Source organism: Oryzias latipes, chromosome 5 (genome assembly GCF_053564925.1).
Source record: "Oryzias latipes strain Hd-rR chromosome 5, Olatipes_Hd-rR_3.1".
Lineage (NCBI taxonomy): Eukaryota > Metazoa > Chordata > Actinopteri > Beloniformes > Adrianichthyidae > Oryzias > Oryzias latipes.
This window is the reverse complement of record NC_136241.1, coordinates 17,260,672-17,280,352: the sequence shown is the minus strand read 5'-3', so window position 1 is coordinate 17,280,352 and position 19,681 is coordinate 17,260,672. Positions and strand designations below refer to the sequence as shown.

General features: G+C 39.1%; 1 protein-coding gene across 2 annotated transcripts in view; it reads left to right on the top strand.

The window, feature by feature from the left end:
- The first annotated feature begins 2,335 nt into the window (after positions 1 to 2,335).
- Positions 2,336 to 19,681, top strand: part of phc2b (polyhomeotic homolog 2b (Drosophila)) — a 29,856-nt gene continuing 12,510 nt past the window's right edge. The window contains exons 1-7 of one of the 2 annotated variants that reach the window (XM_011475025.4): positions 2,336 to 2,660; positions 11,770 to 12,145; positions 13,585 to 13,743; positions 13,863 to 13,940; positions 14,122 to 14,283; positions 14,542 to 14,676; positions 14,888 to 15,182. In XM_011475025.4, coding sequence (XP_011473327.1) covers positions 11,828 to 12,145; positions 13,585 to 13,743; positions 13,863 to 13,940; positions 14,122 to 14,283; positions 14,542 to 14,676; positions 14,888 to 15,182 — 1,147 coding nt within the window. In that variant the 5' untranslated portion in view covers positions 2,336 to 2,660; positions 11,770 to 11,827. Of the gene's footprint in view, positions 2,661 to 9,570; positions 9,836 to 11,769; positions 12,146 to 13,584; positions 13,744 to 13,862; positions 13,941 to 14,121; positions 14,284 to 14,541; positions 14,677 to 14,887; positions 15,183 to 19,681 lie in introns of those variants that run through there. The other variant, XM_023954972.2, reaches the window with a different exon arrangement.

The window sequence follows — 19,681 nt, the reverse complement described above, 5'->3', positions numbered from 1 at the left end:
TTTATTATGTATTTTGTAGTCTCAACAAACAATGACAAGGTTGAATGTAAAGTAAAAGGTTGTCAAACTGCTTTGATTTTACAAATAAGATTAAAAAAGGCTTCACAACAACCCCACTTTGTATTTTTTCCTATCTACACTGTCTATACTGTGTTAGATTTTAATTTGAACTCTATTCCTGATAAAATTCTCAGAACACTTAGTCCACTTTAGTCCTGAAAGCAAAAGCATTCACCTATTTTTAATTTAAAAAAAAACAGCTTTAAAATCCTCTCATGGTGGTAAACAGCTTTTTTTTTGTTTTTTTTCTCTTTAGATGTTTCCACATTCAATTTGTAGTAATGTTGTGTGTGAAAGGTAGATACAGTGAAGGATGGAAACTAAGAGAACAGTGACACCTGAAGGTAACTAAGGTCCAAGTCTTGGATTTTGCCAGGAAATTTAATTTTTGAATGTTTTTAGCAATCTTCATTTATTAATTACAATAAACAAATAGTTTTTTTTTTAGTGAGGCTAAAAAAAATCAGACATCTGCAGATGAAAAGTGACACAAATTATACATTAAAGAGTCTGTTGTGTAGGGTTACGCTACAAAATCTAAAGGCTTCAGTTCATTGAAATGATGTTTGTCTCGTTGAACTGAAGTTTAACTAAAAATTCATTTTAAAAAGAAATAAAAATTCTAATAAAAACATTTTCCCTTTTCTACAATGTGCATATATTATAGCTTTGAAAGGTCTCTCCATTTATGAAGTTAAAACAATATTTGAACGATTGACTCTGTGCTTTCACTGACTTGATCTGTGTCTAAAGCTTTAACTCCAGCAAACCCTCCACATTGAATCCCTGTGTTTATTGAAATGGAAAGCGCATTATCCAATCCATAATTCTGTCTCAACGTCTCTTGGAAGAGACGTTCCAGTCCGGCTGAGCAGCTGAATTCAGTAGCTACCTCTGCCACAGCATTAATATCATGCACCAATCCGCCTGACTGTGAGCCCATAAAGTGTCCCCAGGGTATAAACACTGTTACCGGAACTCTACTGCGTTCATACTGATGCTGCAGGCAAGGTATCAGGGGAGTAATGAAACAGCATATAATTAACTCAAGGGCCAACTGGATAAATCATATTCTGATAAATTATTCAGTATTTGAAGGCTATTTGAATGTCCCCCCTCCTTATATTACTGCCAACACAATAGCTACTCACTAAAACATTAGAAATTCATCGTGCTCCATGTTGGGTTCTTTCCATCTGGATGCACATTACAAATGTTATGCTTGTGGTCTTATGAGTGGAATAAATGAAGCAGACAACCACAAAGACAAATGCAGTTTATTTAGTATAAAGAAGAACATTCTCAAAAAGAATTGTGGACTAAAAATTGAATTTTTCTTCCTATAAAGAAGAAAAAAACAAGCTCCTCGTCAACAAATGATAGATTTTGTGTCTAAAAGAAAAGAATAAAGGGAATAAACATTATCAGTAAAAATAGGATTGTAATATTTTTTAGTTTTTGGATAGAAATGCTTGCAACCAAAACAATAAAATGTTAAGTTTATTTTACATTATATAGCTTACAATAGAAAATTTAGACAATTTAGACATTTTAAAACGACAATTTCTGCCAAATCAGTAAATTGGCTGCTTAGTGACATACATTTGTGTAAAAGTCTTTTGATTAAATTTTAAATCTTCAGTCCTTTCTCTGTATGCCACTACATTGTAGATAATATGAAGATAACTTTAAGACTAACTATGGCTTTGAGTACGATTGCTAGGGTCAAGAATGCAGAAACAACAAAAAACAAACTTTTGCATTTTGACACATAAACACTATGGCACATAAAAATGCAATCGCTTTTATGTTACTTTTAAATGAATGAATGAATGAATGAATGAATGAATGAATAAAAATGAAAATTTAATTCAGTAATTTTAATTAAATGAATTAATTATATTTTAATTAAATGACTTAAAAACAAACAAAGGAATTTAATTGCCATTTTAAAATACCGAATTGTTCCTTTCAAAATGCATTTTTAAAATGCATGACCAATTTATAACTTTGATTGGGAAATTGTAAAATGCATTTTATTTGAATTATGCTAGTAAAAACCCACGACAATTCAAAATGCTGTTGATTTTTATACATGTGAATTTGAAGACTAATTGTCATACTGAATTCTAAGTTGCAATTTGAAATGTCAATTGAGAACTGAACTTTAATTAAAAGGTGGGGGGGGAATCCACAACGTGCGTTTAAAGTTCTTTTAGCAGCACGCATTAGCATTAGCATATAAGGGGCGCGTGCAGGAACCACAACCCCACTGTTACTATGGAGATCAGGACAGCTCTAGCAATTTGACAGGCCAGCCGCTCTGTACGGGGAGGGGTGCTAATGATTGACAGCTGAAGAGGCGGGACTGAAATTACATTCGATGTCTATTGGCTAAGTTTCTTTGACGTCACCACATTGGAATGCAAATCAAGAGCGTTGCCTCGACCCACCTCCTCTCTTGCTCTGCTGCTGCTACTCCGAACCGAGTGTGTTGGGCGCTGCGAGCCACCGTCCACAGATACATGTTGTTGGTGTTGGAGCAGCACCAAGGAAGCTCGGCCACAAGGAGGAACAAGACTACGAGGGCTTGGAAAAGGGTAAAGTGACATATGTTGCCAGTCTGCATCGGTTATGTTGCTTGGCTCGTTGTCAGTCACTACAACGTGTTTGTGTTTAGTCGGAACGTGAGAGGTTAATCGGCCCTAGAAGCTAATGTCCACGGGGCCCCAAAGGTGAAGCATGCATGATTCACGTCTAGCTTTTTCTGCTAAGCTCATATCACAACTTTACTTAATCGATAACACGCTTATCAACGACAAGAAAAAGGCGCCTGTGATCAATGATTGCATTTGAAGTGTAGCTAGCTTTAGCTCCTTGTTTATGTGATTTGGATTCAGTTCTGCACGTAAGTGAGCGCGTGGTGGTGTGGAGCCGTTTAAATGCGTTGTTTGTTATGAACAGCTGAACTACACTGCTTTAAATTGAACCAGACTCTGTTTTGCCTCGTTAGTTCACTTCTGAAATGTTGATGAATGCAGGTCAGGTGCTGAATCCCCTTTGGGAACTTTGTGGCAACAGGTCGCGAACTTTTAAACATCAGAGTGTTTGAAAGATGAAGGTCATCGCTTTTAAGGGAATGGAGGAGAGTTTGAATGGATGAATAGGTCACTGAGACTGAAAAAGATTTACTGCAGCAAAAGGAAATTCATGTTTTTGTTTTCAGCCGCTTGTACTAAAACAACTAGCATTTATAAAAAAAGTTGCAAACAAAATTGTACTTGAAAGAAATCTTGTTTTTTTGTATACTTAACTTTCATTCAAGATTGAGGATAAATACAAGTGGTTAAATATGTATTCCCCATTGAAGCTAGGTAGGGGTCAGTAGTTTGATAGGGCCGTGTATTAGAATTACATACCATACGTTTCAGTATTTAAGTTGTGTTTTCTTGGCTGAAACTCAAGAGGGACTTTTATGTAATCGATCGATCTTGACTCATAAATTTAATTTTCCCATTCGCAGCCGCTTGCCCTTTAGCGGTTGTGTCCCACTAACAACCACTAGAGGGCACTGTAGGCATGTTTATCAGTTTTTACTGCTGACAGCAACACAGAAGAAGTGTTACTATTTGTTCATGTACCGCAAGTTATTTTCTCATCGCAATATTGATCACTAATATCGCAAATTGCGAGTTTTCGTCATATTGTGCAGCCCTACATCATTTATGTCAGACAGACTTTGTCCTAAAGTCTGTATAGATTGTAAGATTGCAGGTTCGATTCCCGCCTTGTACGCCCATGAGTCGATGCGTCCTTGGGCAAGACGCTGAACCCCAACTTGCCTCTGGTGGTAGGCGGGCGCCTGTGTTCGGCAGCGGAGCCACCACCAGTGTGTGAATGTGTGTGTGACTGGGTGAATGGGACTGTAAAGCGCTTTGTCCTTGTAGGTAGAGAAGCGCTATATAAGTATACGCCATTTAGATTGCCTTCATTTATAAATGTCAGATGTATATGTCATTTAAATGGGGTATTAAATCATACATTATTTAGCCTTGATAAAGTTCATCTTCTCTGGTTATTGTTATTGTTGGCCCTAAAATATATTGCCAACTTGAGTTCTTGGATATATTCATGCTCATGATTTTTTTGTTTTCTTATTTCTTGTGTTCTTTCATGCTCCAAAAAATCGGTCTCATTTAAACGTGCTGGTACACAAAGCCGAGTACCGGTATACTCAAAGCTCTGAAACCGTTCTTCCAACTTTTTATTTTCCCATCAGTGGAACTCCACTGAACTAATAACTCCACAAAAATCTGATAAGTGCAACCTTTTCATTTTGATTTTTCTTTTTCTGTTGACTCATAAAAGTCAGCCCTTTTCTTTCTGGATTGGGAATCCTCAGCTCTCAAACTGGATCCAATTCATTTCATATTTTCTGCTCAATAGCTTACAAAGTTCAACGTTGAGACTTTAATGCTGGGTGGTTTTGCCCGTGGTACCTCTGGATTTAGAAGACTTCTCTCAGCAGATAAACCCCATTTCAGCTCTGTGCTAATAACTTTCTGCTAGCCTGACCTGAAACAGAACAACAATGGGGGACCTTTCTGTATGGAGTTTGCATGTTCTCCCTGTGCATGCGTGGGTTACTCCGGGGACTCCGGCTTCCTCCCACTGTCCAAAAACATGCTCCATAGGTTAATTGGTCACTCCAAATTGTGAATGTGAGAGTGTATGGGTGTGTGTGATATGTGTGACCCTGCTATGGACTGGCGACCTGTTCAGAGTGTCCCCTGCCTTTGCCCATAAGTGGCCGGGATAGGCTCCAGCAGCCCCGTTACTCAGAAAGGGACAAACTGAAGAAGATGAATGAATTAAATAGTAATCTCTTTCAAAAAGAAATCCTGCTGTTCTTGTTGTTGGCCCCTGATCTAATGGCATTAGCTGTTATTCAAACCATTTTTTGTGTGATTTGTTGTTTTTATTCAAAGCAGATTTGTGTGTTTTCACAAGACGGGGAGATGCACACATGTGTCCAATGTTTCATTGAGAGATCTTCATTTACATAACAGATGGACACAGCGTTTGTTTGTCCAGACCCACATTTTATTCACTTGTAATGTCGTCCATGAGGCTTATAATGGAGAGCTCAACTGTCTGATGTTTCACTATAGGCTGTGTATTTAGACTCGCATGCAAATGTGCAAAAGAAGCCCATGTAGGACTGCTTTGGCTCTTACCTAATGGTCACCAGAAAGTTTGCAATGTTTTTTTTAAATATAATTTCTAACAATTTACCAACAGTTGTTTTCAGAAAAGTAAAAAAAAGGTAGTTAAATCCATTATACAAGTAGTGTGTCTCTCTCAAACAAAATTATTTCCCTTTATTTGCAAACACTTGAAATGTTAATTATTTTTAATAGATCAGCTTTAGAAATCTGAATATCTCTTGAAAACTATTCCAAAACAACACAATGAAAGAAATATATATATTGACAAAAATGTATATATATTCTATTGACATTTTTAGTCCTCTAAAGTAGTTGTTTGTTTCTCTTTGTAGTTATTATTTGGTTGATTTACATAATTGTTGACCTTAAATTTTGATTTTTTTTTTAATTTTTCTTTTACATTTTTTTAAAGAAAATAAAGAAATAAGCAATTAATAGGAGCCAAAATGGAGTGTTTACGTTCTGTCCTGGGGGTGTCACTAGCCTAATGTCAGCTGTGTAAATATAAGTTCATGTGCCGCTGCTCAAATTTGACCTCATTTTCTTCTATGTGTGTGTTGAAGAGATGCCTGAGAGAATGCTTTGATGGAGAAATCTAAATTGAAACATGCTGGTAATCTTCTTGCTTTGCCAAAACTATCAACTTGTGGTATTTATAGATCAGCAAAGAAAATCTTCTCCCTCTTCTCAGTATAGTTGCCTCCTCTCTGTTGCTATAGTTTTCTGTTTGCATCCCCTACATTTGCTAAAAAATGATAATCAGTTGATCAGAGTAACAACATTTCCACCAGGCCTTTGAAGAGTCAAATGGTTTTGTTCACAGTGTGATGTCTTCTGCCCTGGAATTGTGCAAACACTCGCTACATTTGACCTGGAACACAGCCAGGCCCTCTTTGTTCTGGTCTACTCAGCTGTGCGTGGCGGTGTCCCACCGAGTCAGATGACTCAATTATGGAGACATGACCAGAGCTGCTTTGGGATCTCTTTCAACCATTCTGCACAGAGAATGTTTGACGTCATCCAGAGGGTGGTGAATGATTAAAAGAAAAAACGCTTGAAATGAGTCGGCCATATTGACTGGATTTTACTCCGCCCACCCACCTCAACATTTTTTAGAAAGTGGCTCTGATGAGCACAAAGCAAGGTCAAAGTTTTGTTGAATCAAACCAATAAGCCGATCCACCAAAAGAGATGAGCAATATTTCAGAAATTTGAAATCTAACCAAATAAACAGCTGATTTAAAAAAAAAATGTCATTTTTACTTTTTAGTTACGGTAATCTGACAATTTATTTACGTCACAAAACACATGAATGTGACAAATGTCATGTCAAATGTCTTTTTTGAGATTAGTTGTTCTGACGCACTGATTATTTTGTTTAAAAAAACTTTAATAAATTATTTTTTATATCTTTGTGAAGAGTAAGAATTTGTTTAAGTTCAGTTTATAATAGTTTCTGCCTTGTCTCAGTAGTCAGTCCAAGGATTCAGTTAGTTCTAATTTTCACACTTTTTCTTGCTGTCAGGCATTTCTTCTTTGAACTTGCAGAGATGACAAAGTTGTTCGATGGTATGACACATAACACACACCGACATTTTTAACCGGATTTATGCAGTCAAGAAAGCTTCATATTTTAGTCCAAATTGCTTTGAAATGGAGTAAATTGTGGTGGACTATAAGGCGCTGGGGCATGTCATTGTGTTACCGACTAATCATTTCCCTCTACAACAGGCTTTGATGGTGTGCCTTTTTTTTAACTCTGTTCAGATTCTATCGTTCAGTCTTTTTTGTTGTCAGAGTTATAGTATTGACTTTGGGGAGAATTTGTAATGACTTTCTTTCGTACGACACTACTAATCAGGGTACAAAATAATGTTGGTACAGTATTGAAATTTTCTTATTAAATACATAAAATAAAAATCTATGGTTGGTTTGGACCATTTGCACTAAAAGATGTTGTTCTTTAACTGTACAGCCACAATGACCTTGTTGTAAATGGTAAATGGCGTATACTTGTATAGCGCTTTTCTACTTTCCTCGCAGGCCCAAACGCGTTACAGTCACAAACCCATTCACCCCTTTCACACACACATTCACACACTGGTGGCGGCTCCGCTGCCGAACACTGGCGCCAACCTTCCACCAGAGGCAAGGTTTGATTCCCGCCTTGCCCAGGGACACTTCCACACATGGGTGGGCAAGGCGGGAATCAAACCTGCAATCATCCGATCAGAGGGCCTACCGCTTGCTCCACTGCCGCCCCTACAACACGGTTGTAGACACCGTGTCGTTTGAATTTGCTGGCTGTTTTGCAACAACCTTTCAACTTGCCTGTCCTTTTGCCCCATGATAATACAACCACTAAATCTTTGCCTCTAACTATTTTTACAAACCAGCTGAGGCTTACCTGCTGCACCTTGGTTTACTCACACTTCCCAACAATCAGCTTTTAAAGAAGAGACCAATTGTTATGGAGAACAGGAGTACCACACTTGGAGCACACAACTCAGTGATAAAAAGAAAGTCTACTTGGGTTGTTTATACAGTACAGACCAAAAGTTTGGACACACCTCCTCATTCAAAGAGTTTTCACACTGGAGGCATCAGAACTATGAATTAACACATGTGCAATTATATACATAACAAAAAAGGGTGATATGTGATGGTGTCATATTCTAGGTTCATCAAAGTAGCCACCTTTTGCTTTGATTACTGCTTTGCACACTCTTGGCATTCTCTTTTGATCTGTACTGTACTTCAAGAAAAGAAAAGATTAATCTGGAAAAAACAAATCTTTGGGGATGGGGACCTCACTTCCTACACTGCAAAGTGTTTAAAGATACCAAGTTGTGTTGTTGGTGTTTTTAAGGTGGCATTTTTAGCAATTTTCATGGATATATATGAAGAAAATTTAAGACTAAAGCTGCAATTCTGAGTATTTCTTTTCCTAATTCAAATCGTGTTGAAGCAGGTGAAAAAATATAGTTTGAAAACTCTTGTAGCTTTTAAGCATACTGCTAAACTGCAGTTGGCGGGCTACAAGCTCTCTGTTCTGTTTCATTCCGATGCATCCACTTGATCCATGTCGTTTTCCTCGTCCTGGCTGGCACCTGACTCAAATCTGGACGTCTGGATAATGCTCTCTATTTTTATGGCACTGCTAATGTTAGCTTGGTGTTGTGAGGGGCTGTAAGCTAGTGGGAGAGAGTATAAAGGAAGGAATAATGGGAAGTGGACGCAGCCTTACATCACGCCAAAAGTCCCGCCCACAACTCTGAGGCAAATTTATAATGAATACTGCCGCTCTCCAGAGGCTATTCTACAAACGATTTTTGGTAAAAATGGCAAAGTCATGATTAAATGACCACTGGGAACGTTTGGAAAATGGATCAAAAGATGATTGGAGTGGGAGTTTAACTACTTTATTTGCCTGCCACTCACAACAATAAGTACCGGTAGGTAGTAAAACCCTAAAATGGATTAGACCATTTGATGGACCATAATACTAGACAGTAAAAAACAAAGGTACAGAAAAAGTCTTATTTGATTACCTATCCTCAACAGTTTAAAAAAAATTTTTTTTTAACTTTAAATCGTTTTTTGACTTATTGGTAAATTAGGTCTTGGTGAAGTTTTGAAATTCTGGTTTAGTAAAAATGTTTTAATTGTATGTCTTTTTTTATGCTAGGTCCTTATTTTTTGTTTTATCATTTAACAGTTACAGATACACCCCCCCCTCCTTTTTTTAAATATTTTTTTACTTCTTTTAGTTTTGCATTCTGTGCAGTTTTGTATTCCAGGTGTGATTTCCATTGCTGGCTGGATCTCCAGCTACTCTATATGCTAATGAGAAGATGATAATCAATGGGAGTCATACTTGATTGATCCAAATCAATGCAATTTTAAACCAGAGAATACCTAAAATGGCTTCATCCAGTCAGACCAGTCAGGCTTGTTAATGGGTTGAAACAAACCAAAACGGTGCCATTATTCTTTGTTTAACACGCAATTCACATTCATCTTGAAAACGAAAGTGATCTTTTCTGTTATACTTTGAGTATACTTCTAGTTTACCTTTAAACATGGTTATTGCTTTTTTGCTTGTATAAAGTATAAAGCTCTATGCTTAAAGAAAATTAGTAGTCAGGAAGCATCAGAGGGGGAGGAGAGAAACGGTAAAATCATTTCCATCATATTCATTAGTGAGCATCCTATTGTCCAATCAAAGTGCTGCTCTGCATGGGGATTCTATAGACACCCTATTGGTTGTTGCTAGGTAACCACATAATCAGGAGGCAGGCCATGGCCTGGTTGGTAGACTATGTTGTTAATACTGGTACGGCGGTGTGTTGGGGGTAGACAAGAGGGGCTGGGGGTTTGAATACAGCACAGATTCACCCTCGTACACGCTCACTCATTCACGCAGTCCTCCAGCCGCAGCCTGCCACTCAGTCAGGGAGACAAAGAGGAGCAGCATCCTGCAGGAGGACCACACGCTCCCGGGGGATGGGGCATCATACCCCTGCATCACGGGGCTGTCGGAGGAGGTAGGGAGCATCGGGATGTGTTGGGGCTTTGTCTCAGAAGCAGAGCGCCCCTTGCTAGAAAATGATACACATTTGCACATAGACATTTTTTCGGCTGCTGGATATAAAAAACAAGTCAGACCTCAATTCAGAGAAGCTGACCGGGTCATTCATGGGCTGTTTGAATGTGGGTCATGTGACCGTATGTAGGCTGAACGACTGACCCTGACGGAGGCTCCTGCACTTTCTTATTATGATGTCAGCTCTGTAGTGCCAGCCAGTCTGTCTGATAGGCTCTTTATGGCTTTTATCATTCTGCTCGTCAGGCAGATCCATATAAACGTGTAGGATGGTGTGTTTTTGTTGTTTTATTCGTTGCGTTTTGTTATTTTCATTGCAGCATTTTAGTGTCAACTATGCAAGTAACGAACTGGGCCAGATTGCAGGTGAAGAGTCATGATTTGAGTTGTGGCTGTTTTCCATTGCACCCTTCACTAATGGATGTCTGACTCTACACAGAGACGAGGGTTTAAGCCATCATTACCAGAGGGGATTCCCTCCCCTTTACAAACACAAGAAACCAATACTCACTGCTGGATATAGGCAAATGGTTGCATACAAGACAGACAGACAGACAGACAGACAGACTTGCAGGTTTTGGCAGTGATGGTTTTTTGTTTCTCCTTTCTCACTTTTTTTAATATCATACAGATCTAATTTTGAAAGCTTTGTATTTTTTGTTTCATACTATCTTTTTCTTTTTTTAAATAATGTTCATAAAAAGATGCAAACAAAGATTTTTAGGGTAATGGTAATGTTTTTATAAAAGGATTATTTGGACTATTAATCTCTAGCTAACGTGTGAAGCAGTGGGACCCCACATCAGTTCCGGGTCTCCTTTGTAGCATAAGTGAGCTGTAGAGTTTTATCCAAAGCCACTAATCTTCTCAACAGTAACGATGATTAGGAGGAAGAGGAGGCAATAGTTTAAGGATTGCAATCGCGCTGTAGCATTCCTCCTTATTGAATTACTTTCATCACTCCCTTATTCCACTCCAGTCCATTTAATTCCTTAACCAGCACTCTCAGCTAATACTTAACACTTGCTCCCTTCCCCTTATGGGCACTATAACTTAATGCGATCACCTCTAACCTTAAGGCTAACCGTTTCACCTTCACCTTCTCCTTTTTTTTTTTTTTTTTTAAACGGATTTGAGCTGAAACCTTCCCAAAAAACCCCATCCTCCACCCACACTCATTAATTGCATTTCCCTCTTGAGACCAGTCAGGATTTGATTGGGTCTGATACTGATTTTCTGTTCTTTCAAAATAAAGGTTAATTCAGTCCTTTTGACATTTGTTTGCATAATTTCAAACATAAAACATATTTATGCTCTAAATTAAAAAAACAAAAAAGAAACCCCAAAGTTTCCTCCTTTTTCCCACTTTACATCGCATCACGTATGTGCCCCTCTGAACCTCTTTCCTCCTATGCAAATGAGGAGACCAGCTTTAAAAAGCTCTTGTTTGGGGGGGGGGATATACTGATACTTGATTGGTCTTTAATGCCCCCCCCCCCTAAAAATGACAACAAAAAAAGACAAAACAGGAAGTGTCAGTGAACATAACCAGTTCAGCAAGACCAGTAGAAGCAATTTAGGAGAAATGCGATAATCACAAATAATATATACATGTAAACATGTATATACATGTTTACATGACAGATCTGTTTTTTTTTTGTCATTTAATCACGAACTGTAATTTTCTTTTTTGTGACTTTATATTTTGTTCCTTCCACTTTATTGATTCTTATCCTTTTTATTTAACCTGCTGTGTTGTTTTTCCAGTTGCTGCTGCTTCCTGTCATTTTCTGCTGCGCTGGAACCTGTTTAGCCAGTGTGTCACATGTGCTCCGTGGTCTTGCCTTATCCTCTTTTCTTTTTCTCCCGTTCAAGGCACAGGAGAGCCATTCAGAAGAGCCGGGGGTCAAAGGTGAGAAGAGCAGAGGGCACCATGGAGAGTGAACCCGGGGCCCCTGCCTCCACCGCCAACAGTACTGGGACCCTTTCCACCACCACAGCCACCACCCCCTCCTCCTCATCTTCCTCCTCCACCACCACCAATTCTGCCAGCAACTCGTCTGTTAGCACTAGCTGTACCTCTAATGCCACTACTGTTGCTTCTGCTACATCTGCTAGTAGCAGTAGTAGTACTACTACTACTAGTAGTAGTAACACTAGCAGCAGTGTCAACAGTAGCACTACAGTAGGAAGGCAAGCGATGCCCCAGATATCCGTTTACAGTGGAATACCTGACAGGCAGACGGTACAGGTGAGTGTCTGGAACTTAGCAGAGACTTTGTTTTTGTTTTGTTTTTTAGAATAAGGTTTGTGTGCAACATTTTTAATCTGATGGGGTGGGAACCTTAGATTTTTCTTTTGTTATGGGAACAGGAAGTGCTTTTGACAAAACATGGAAAGACTGTAATGCAGCTCTGGTCTGTAGTTTTCAGGTATTCTAGTTCATTTAGGATTATTAGTTGATAATTGCCTGCTTCAAGCTCAAGCTAACTTTAAACCAAATCAGCATGTGGCCTGCATTACCTTAAGAACATTGCCACAGTAAAACACTCACATTTGTGATGTTACCCGAAATGGTGAGGTTAAATAACACATGTAAGGCCACATCAAAGAGCAGCACACTTACTTTACCTGTTGGAGTTGATGGAAGTTGAAAGAATCTTTTTGTGTTTTTTAGTATCTTTACTTTAGGCTGTGCTTCCAGCCCTACACAGAAAACCTCCACTAACGTTTGTTTTCAAAAGAATAGGTATTTTATTTTAAGAAAGTTGATGACAGAGTTGATTCTTTTTTCCTTCTGATAAACTGAGGTGTTGACTTTAAAGGATTTGTGTTGAAGTGCTTTACTCCTGCATTCTCTGTGCATGAACGAAAATAAGCGGAAATAGGAATGGTGGCAAAGATATTCGATGTTTGAGCTGATTTAGGGCAAACCTTCAGTTCAGGAGAGACACACCTCACCCAACAGTGCTACCTTTGTCTAAGCCTTGTCCAGGGTCGCCCATGATTTCACAGATCACATCCTCAATTTGACACACAGCCATAATCCAGGCTCTAGAATGAAATCCACTCAACCTTTACGTGCTGGCCCTTTGACAGCGGGGCTATTGTTGGTTTGTGTCCCCCCTCTTTTTTTTTTTTTTTAGCCTTTCATTTTTCATCAACAAAAAGGTAAATTTCTCTGCTTGCAAGCAGCTTTCTGATCATACGAGACTGAGGGTCACTTCCACTCAGCGAGAGCTGCTTTTATGCGTTTAATTCAGCTCAGCTCATTTTTAAGCTCATTTCTCAGTCTGTCTGTGTGATGACTCTTCACCCAGCTCAACTAACTAACTAAAGGTCAAGAAAAGTTCAAACTCATTGTCTACCCATCATAGGACTGAGTTCTATATCATAGTGCTTGTAACGTTTCAGTCTATAAACTGTTCAAAAGGAATCCCGATCACACCAGGTTAGATAAAGGTGGCTCTTCAGAGCCTTGTTGGAATGTTTTTTTTTCTCTTTCAATCTTGATATAAACTATTAAACAGCCGTTCTACATTTTTATTAAATCACTATGTTGATGTGTTGTTGAGTTTTATTTTTGTTCACGTTGTAAAAGGAAGCTTTGACTCCAGATACACGCACACAAAGCACTAGAGGCTGAATGCTTTCAATCGGAAAGTTTAACTTACATTATTTTTTTTTCAGGTTCTTCAGCAGTTTCACAGACAACCAAACACAGCAGCTCAGTACCTCCAGCAGATGTATGCCGCTCAGCAGCAGCATTTGATGCTGCAGACTGCCGCTCTGCAGCAGCAGCACAGCCTCAGCACCGCCCAGCTGCAGAGCCTCGCTGCAGTTCAGCAGGTCAGCTAACTGTCACTCTCATTCTCACTCTTTAGGAATGAGGTTTTCCACTATTGATAACCCTTAGACGTTTACAGTTTGACATTTGTCCCTCATGTTTGTCTCTGCTCTCTTGACAGGCCAGTATCGCGGCTGGCCGGCAAACTTCTTCACAGAACGGCACTTCATCTCAACAGACGGGGTCCACTCAGGCTACGGTAAGGTTTCTAGAAGGGGTTGAGTTGGGCTTATCAATAGCCGAACATACTTTTTAATAGAGTTTAGAAACATTTAACAGAAACGAAAAGTCTGATGTTGTAAGGTCTGAGTTGACATGAATGGAAATCACAAGTATTAAAAAAAAATGTTTAAGGAATCTGGTTAATCTGCTCCCCACAGATCAACCTGACCACCTCCCCAGCGGCTGCTCAGTTGATTAGTCGGGCCCAGAGCATTAGTTCCACCCCCACTAGTATTTCCCAGCAGGCTGTTCTGCTCGGCAGCCAATCCAGTCCAACCCTCACAGCCAGCCAGGCACAGATGTACCTGCGTGCACAGATGGTGAGAGCACAGCGCAGCCACCGGCACATTTACATGAGCTTGCACATGGGCGTAAACACAACCCTACTTGTAAATTGTGTAGGTAAATGATCTGAAATTCAACACAGCTACCGACTTGTTTTGGTTCAAACAACACTAAACGCCAAAATGTTCTCCATGTTTTCTTTTTCTCAGCTCTTGGGTAGATTGCCAAAAAAACAAACTTCAACCATAAACTTTTTTTGTTTGTCTGGTTCTCATTCTCCTTGTACTATTCAGGCCCAGCAAAGTAACCTGGTGCAGGTGGCCAGGAACCTGGGACGGGCTGTTCCTCTGTCCCCACAGCTCATCTTCACGCCAGCTGCCACAGTAACCGCTGTGCAGTCAGACAGCTCTGCTCAGGCCTCCTCACAGGTACCTTTTCTCTGCATTACATTATATAATATACAACACAAAGTGCTTAATATTCTTGTTTATGTTCCTTGATATCAAGATACCCTGAATTATGTACTTAAATCTTTAATACGTGTCCTTATTAACAGTTTCTCTTATGTCTTGCTATTTTAAGCACAGAATTATATGAACTTCTGTATTCCTTAGTATGTCCATATATGTCTCTCCATAGAATCAGGTTCAGAATCTGGCTATACGTGGCCAGCAGGGGGCGACCACATCCTCCTCTCAGACTCAGACCTTGCAGGCTCTCAGTCTGAAGCAGAATCCAGTTCCCATTCAACCTGCCTCACTGGTCAAGAATCCCAGCCAAGCGACCCAGTCCTCCTCCGGGGGCAAGGCCGGCACCTCCGATGGTCTCCCTGATGGAGGAAAGAAGGGGGACAGTGTAGCTGTTACCGAGGTCCGAGCTATAAACATGAGCCGCAGTGTTTCTGCTGTCAGCTCTCAGCCTCTCATCGCTCCTGGTAAGTGGTCGTTAAACATACCAAAAAAAAATACTTCCCTGTAATTGAGTAAAGTTATGAGTATTTAGTCTTAAAACTGATAAATAGATGGCATAAAACTATTTTGTAAACAAAGTGAGTAATTTCTCTTTGCAGAAAGCACTATTCACATATAGGGACATCGTTTAGGGCAGAAAATGTAATAGCTAGAAGCAATTTATAAATATGCAGTTTGCCTTTTAAGTTGTACTAATTTGAGTGGTACACATGCATCATTTTATGGGCACCATATTTATATGTTTTATACATTTTTTCAGATATTATATGCAACAGCAGGATGGAGGAAAAACCCACTCCAGCTAAATGGCTTGAAGTTATTGGTTATTTTACCAAATAAATGTATATTATTGTTTTGAAAGTCTTCTTTAAGAAGCTCTCTCATAGCTTGGTCTAAAAATCTTTCTTGGCATTTACTCACCAGTTTATCTTTTCGTACCAGGGGTTCCCAATGCTGCGAATATTCTAAAATGCTTTAATTGGGATCAGAGAAAACTCCAGTTGGGACAAAGATTGAGCTCTGTAAGTGGTCTATTGCTTAGCTCCTGCAGTAAAGATCAGGCACTAATCCTGGTTTGCTTTAGCAATAACTCCTCAAGGCTTAAGTGTAGTGTAAGCAAACTATCATTCTAGTTTTTACGCCGCTTTCGTACACACGGCCGAAATGTGCCGTTGTGTTTGCGGAAAGATAAGACGAGAATGTATTCACACTTGATATTTTGAGGAGCTTTCACTCCATACATGTTGAGGCTTGTGTCACAAATCCAGTCAGACACTGAGAGATGAAACTAAAGCAGTTCATTTCTGAACTCGTAGGTAAAATGGCACACAGGGGCGTTTTTGAACATCTATTGCATAATTAAAAGTCATCTTTTTTTCTGGAGATTGGGTGTGAGTACAGCGGCAGCAGTACAAGTAGATTACATCAAATTAAATCCAGTTTGTTTTTGGGTTAGAGTGTTTCCGGATGAGACATTGCATTTCATAAAGCAAACTGTGTTCAAACGTGTAAAAAAGCAGCCATGTATGCACATGGCTATAAACCTTTGACAGCTTAACTGGTGTTGATGCATGCAGCGGTTGGCAGCTTTGGGCGTGTGTCTCTGAGCCCTCACATTCGCAGAAATGAGGGGGAGTCGGGATTATCAGAGCGTGTTAGTGCACAACTGTTTCCGTCTTTGTTTCAGAAATGCTTCACATACAGTAAAAAAATGGGGCAAATGGAAGCTGAAAATCCAGTTGCCTGCTGTCTCAGTGAAAGGGAAAAAAATAACTTGGGTTTCCATGGCAGCAAGCCACAAGGGACAGGTGTGCACATGAGATGCTGTGAGGCTAATCGACTGATGAGGAGTAAAGGAAGCTGCAGGGCGAACTGACAGAATTCCAAGAGGTTTAGGATCATTTTGACTCTGCCAGGGTCATTATGAACACACATTTGAAATGTGAAATAACATTTCACATTTTCTGCCTGACACAAAAAAATGTCTCAAAGGGGTTTCACTTGGCAAGATATGAGTCCTGGACTAGAAGGAGGTACCTCTGCTTCTACAGTGATGAATATGTTTCAGTTAACAAGTGTTTTAGTTCATAACGATGCAGGGAGGGACTCCATACTCCTTTAACATGCTGGATGACACTTATGGAAAAATGGGATTCCAGAACAAAATCTGTTTTAGAGCTTTTGCTTCAAACAACACATGCAAGCGGAGCTGACCTCTTAAGTAAAAGTACAATTAAATTGTATACAATAATCAACTTTAACTACTAGTGGATAAAAGCAATCGGGTAAAAAGTTATTCTCTTAAATTACTTAAAGTATATGAATAAATATATATACTTTTTGGGGCATTCAATGCCAATGATTGTATTTTCTGGTCATTTTAAAGGTGTTTATTGTATGTTAGAAACTTTTAAAACACAAAGTACACACATTTGAATTTGGGGTTTATTTTTTAACCAGTTTGAACTCCCTCTGGTTAAAATCTCTTAAAAAAAGAATGATCTGCAGTTTTGACAGTCTTCAGTAACATCAGGAATTGACATAAAAACATTGAAATGTAAAGGGACAAAAAAGATTTTCATTCATCTTCTAAACCCGTTTTGTCCCTTTCGGGGTCACGGGGCTGCCGGAGTCTATCCCGGCCAACTGTGGGCGAAGGCAGGGGCCACCCTGGACAGGTCGCCAGTCCATCGCAGGGCCACAATCACACATCCATGCACTCTCACACTCACACCCAGGGACAATTTAGAATAATCAATTTACTTATGAAGCGTGTTTTTGGATGATGGGAGGAAGCCCGAGTCCCCGGAGAAAACCCACGCATGCACGCGTGCAAAAAAGGGTAAACCGAGTAAGGTTGTTTAAGTATTTTACTTTTCGGAAAATATCATGTTTGAAAGTTTTGAATTTTCTTTGCCAGTTATCTCAGGCCGTTGCTTGTTAACTTTTGACATATTTTTGTCTAGTTTTATTTGTGAAGCAAGTCTGTTTAAAATGGAATTAGGAGAGATAATGTGTTGGAACCGAATACTTTTATAAAAGTCTAAATCTAAATTAGTTGATGAATGCTAAATTAAGGTAATTTCTTTTTGTACCTTACCAGGCTGTAACATTGTAATCAATGGGAGCACAGTAAATAATCCTGGTTTGGAGTTATGTCTTGTCATTTAATTGTTTTCACCTCCTGAATAGCACAGACATTTTCCATAAAAACCCTCCTACACTTCACTGCGGTCAGTTTAAGAAGTGCTTCATCCTGAAGGAGTCGTCATTTTCACACACAAGTTGTCCACCACAAAGTTCAGCCCTTTTAATGGAGATTCTGAACAAAAACACCCTTCCTGTTTTTAAAAGTTCATTTAAAATTGACACCTGAAACATTGCTAACAGTTTTAAGATGTTGAATGAGCTTGTTTTAGTGTGTCAGTTGTAAAAATTGCATTTGCTCGGAGGTACGCTGTCCCACCAAAGGAATGCTTACAATAATCATTGTTTTAGTTTTTTTTTTTTTTTAAAGAAATTTGACCCTATAACACTAATACACCTCCATAAACCCACTATTAGAGAAGCGGAAGCTTTACAATGTATTAAGAATAAAATCAAAGATGTTTAGACTGACATGTTCACAAATTGCTTATTATAAGCAAAGTTGCAACTTTAACACTTTATTTTATTGCTCAAGTACAGCATGATTTTTAATGTTGGCCGATGAGGGCAAGAGAATAAGAAAGTTATCCAACAAACAGGAAGTGAACTCTTGTCCTACAAGATAAATTGGTGACTGAGGTTGTTGGTTGAAATGGTAACTTTTAACCCTTGTGCTTTCCTAGGCACTTTAACGTTGGGAGTTGGGTCATCTAGACCCACTAGACAGTGCTCTGAACCTTTTTTCTTCAATGATTTGTGATCTTCACTGGTGTCCATGGATTACATGAAATCTTTCCACCTTTATCCACCTTTGTCATGGTAGGGAGAACACGTCGATGTAAGTCATCTAAGATAGCACAAGGGTTAACCTGTCAGTTTTATCTTTCAAAAACACCTCATTAACTTTACTTCACTTTAATTTTTTTCTTGAAACATGTCCATGGCAATTCCCCTAAAAAACTTTTAAAAAGTTGTTATAAAATCAAAGTTATTTTAATTTGTGAACAACTATCTGAAGTTTACACATTTGGGATAAAGAGGTATTCCCTTAAGTAGCTTTACAAAATGAATGATCTGATCTAGTTAACTGTTGGTCATTCATCTCCTTTGCACTCATTCATGTGTAATTCAACTCATCAGTCTTCCAGTCTTAGACTGAGGTGTGATGAATTGGGGTTCCTCTTCGTTTTGGACTCTTGTTTACTCTAATTCTTCTAAAGAGGATTGGCTCTCTCATGAAAAGAGAAACAGAGGGAGAATCAAAATACAAAGTGTTTTGGCTCCGCGCAGGAACTCATTGTGTCCTGTTGGCTAGAAAAAAGCTAACACGGACTGTGAAAACCGCAGCAGGGAACCCCCCAGAAGCACAACAGATTGGCTGGAACAGATCTACACTGGATGCTTGCTCCTAAAACGTGATTATGGAGCTGTGGTGTTGCCTGCCATCTTTCCAAATATAACTATGAAAAGCTTTAGGAAGGCAAAACCTTTAAAAATCCTCAAAAAACAGGAAAAAAGGAAAATATTGTACTAGTATCTGTTATTAATTAAACAAATGCCTATAATTATTATTAAAGAAGTACACCTTGTGATGCTCCACTTTAAGGATCTGATCCATTTTGCTATAAGGTTTTTTTTCCCCTCATTCAACAGATGATTTAGAAAAGAAATTATATATAGATTATTTATATCTAGATCTTTTTGTTGCAAGTCCCACTGTGCTCAATGAAAGTAAGCCCAAGTGTCAGCTGCTGAGAATGTGGAAACTGAGGGATTTTCCAGCGCCTGCTGCATCTCAGAGAGGAATGCCGATTCA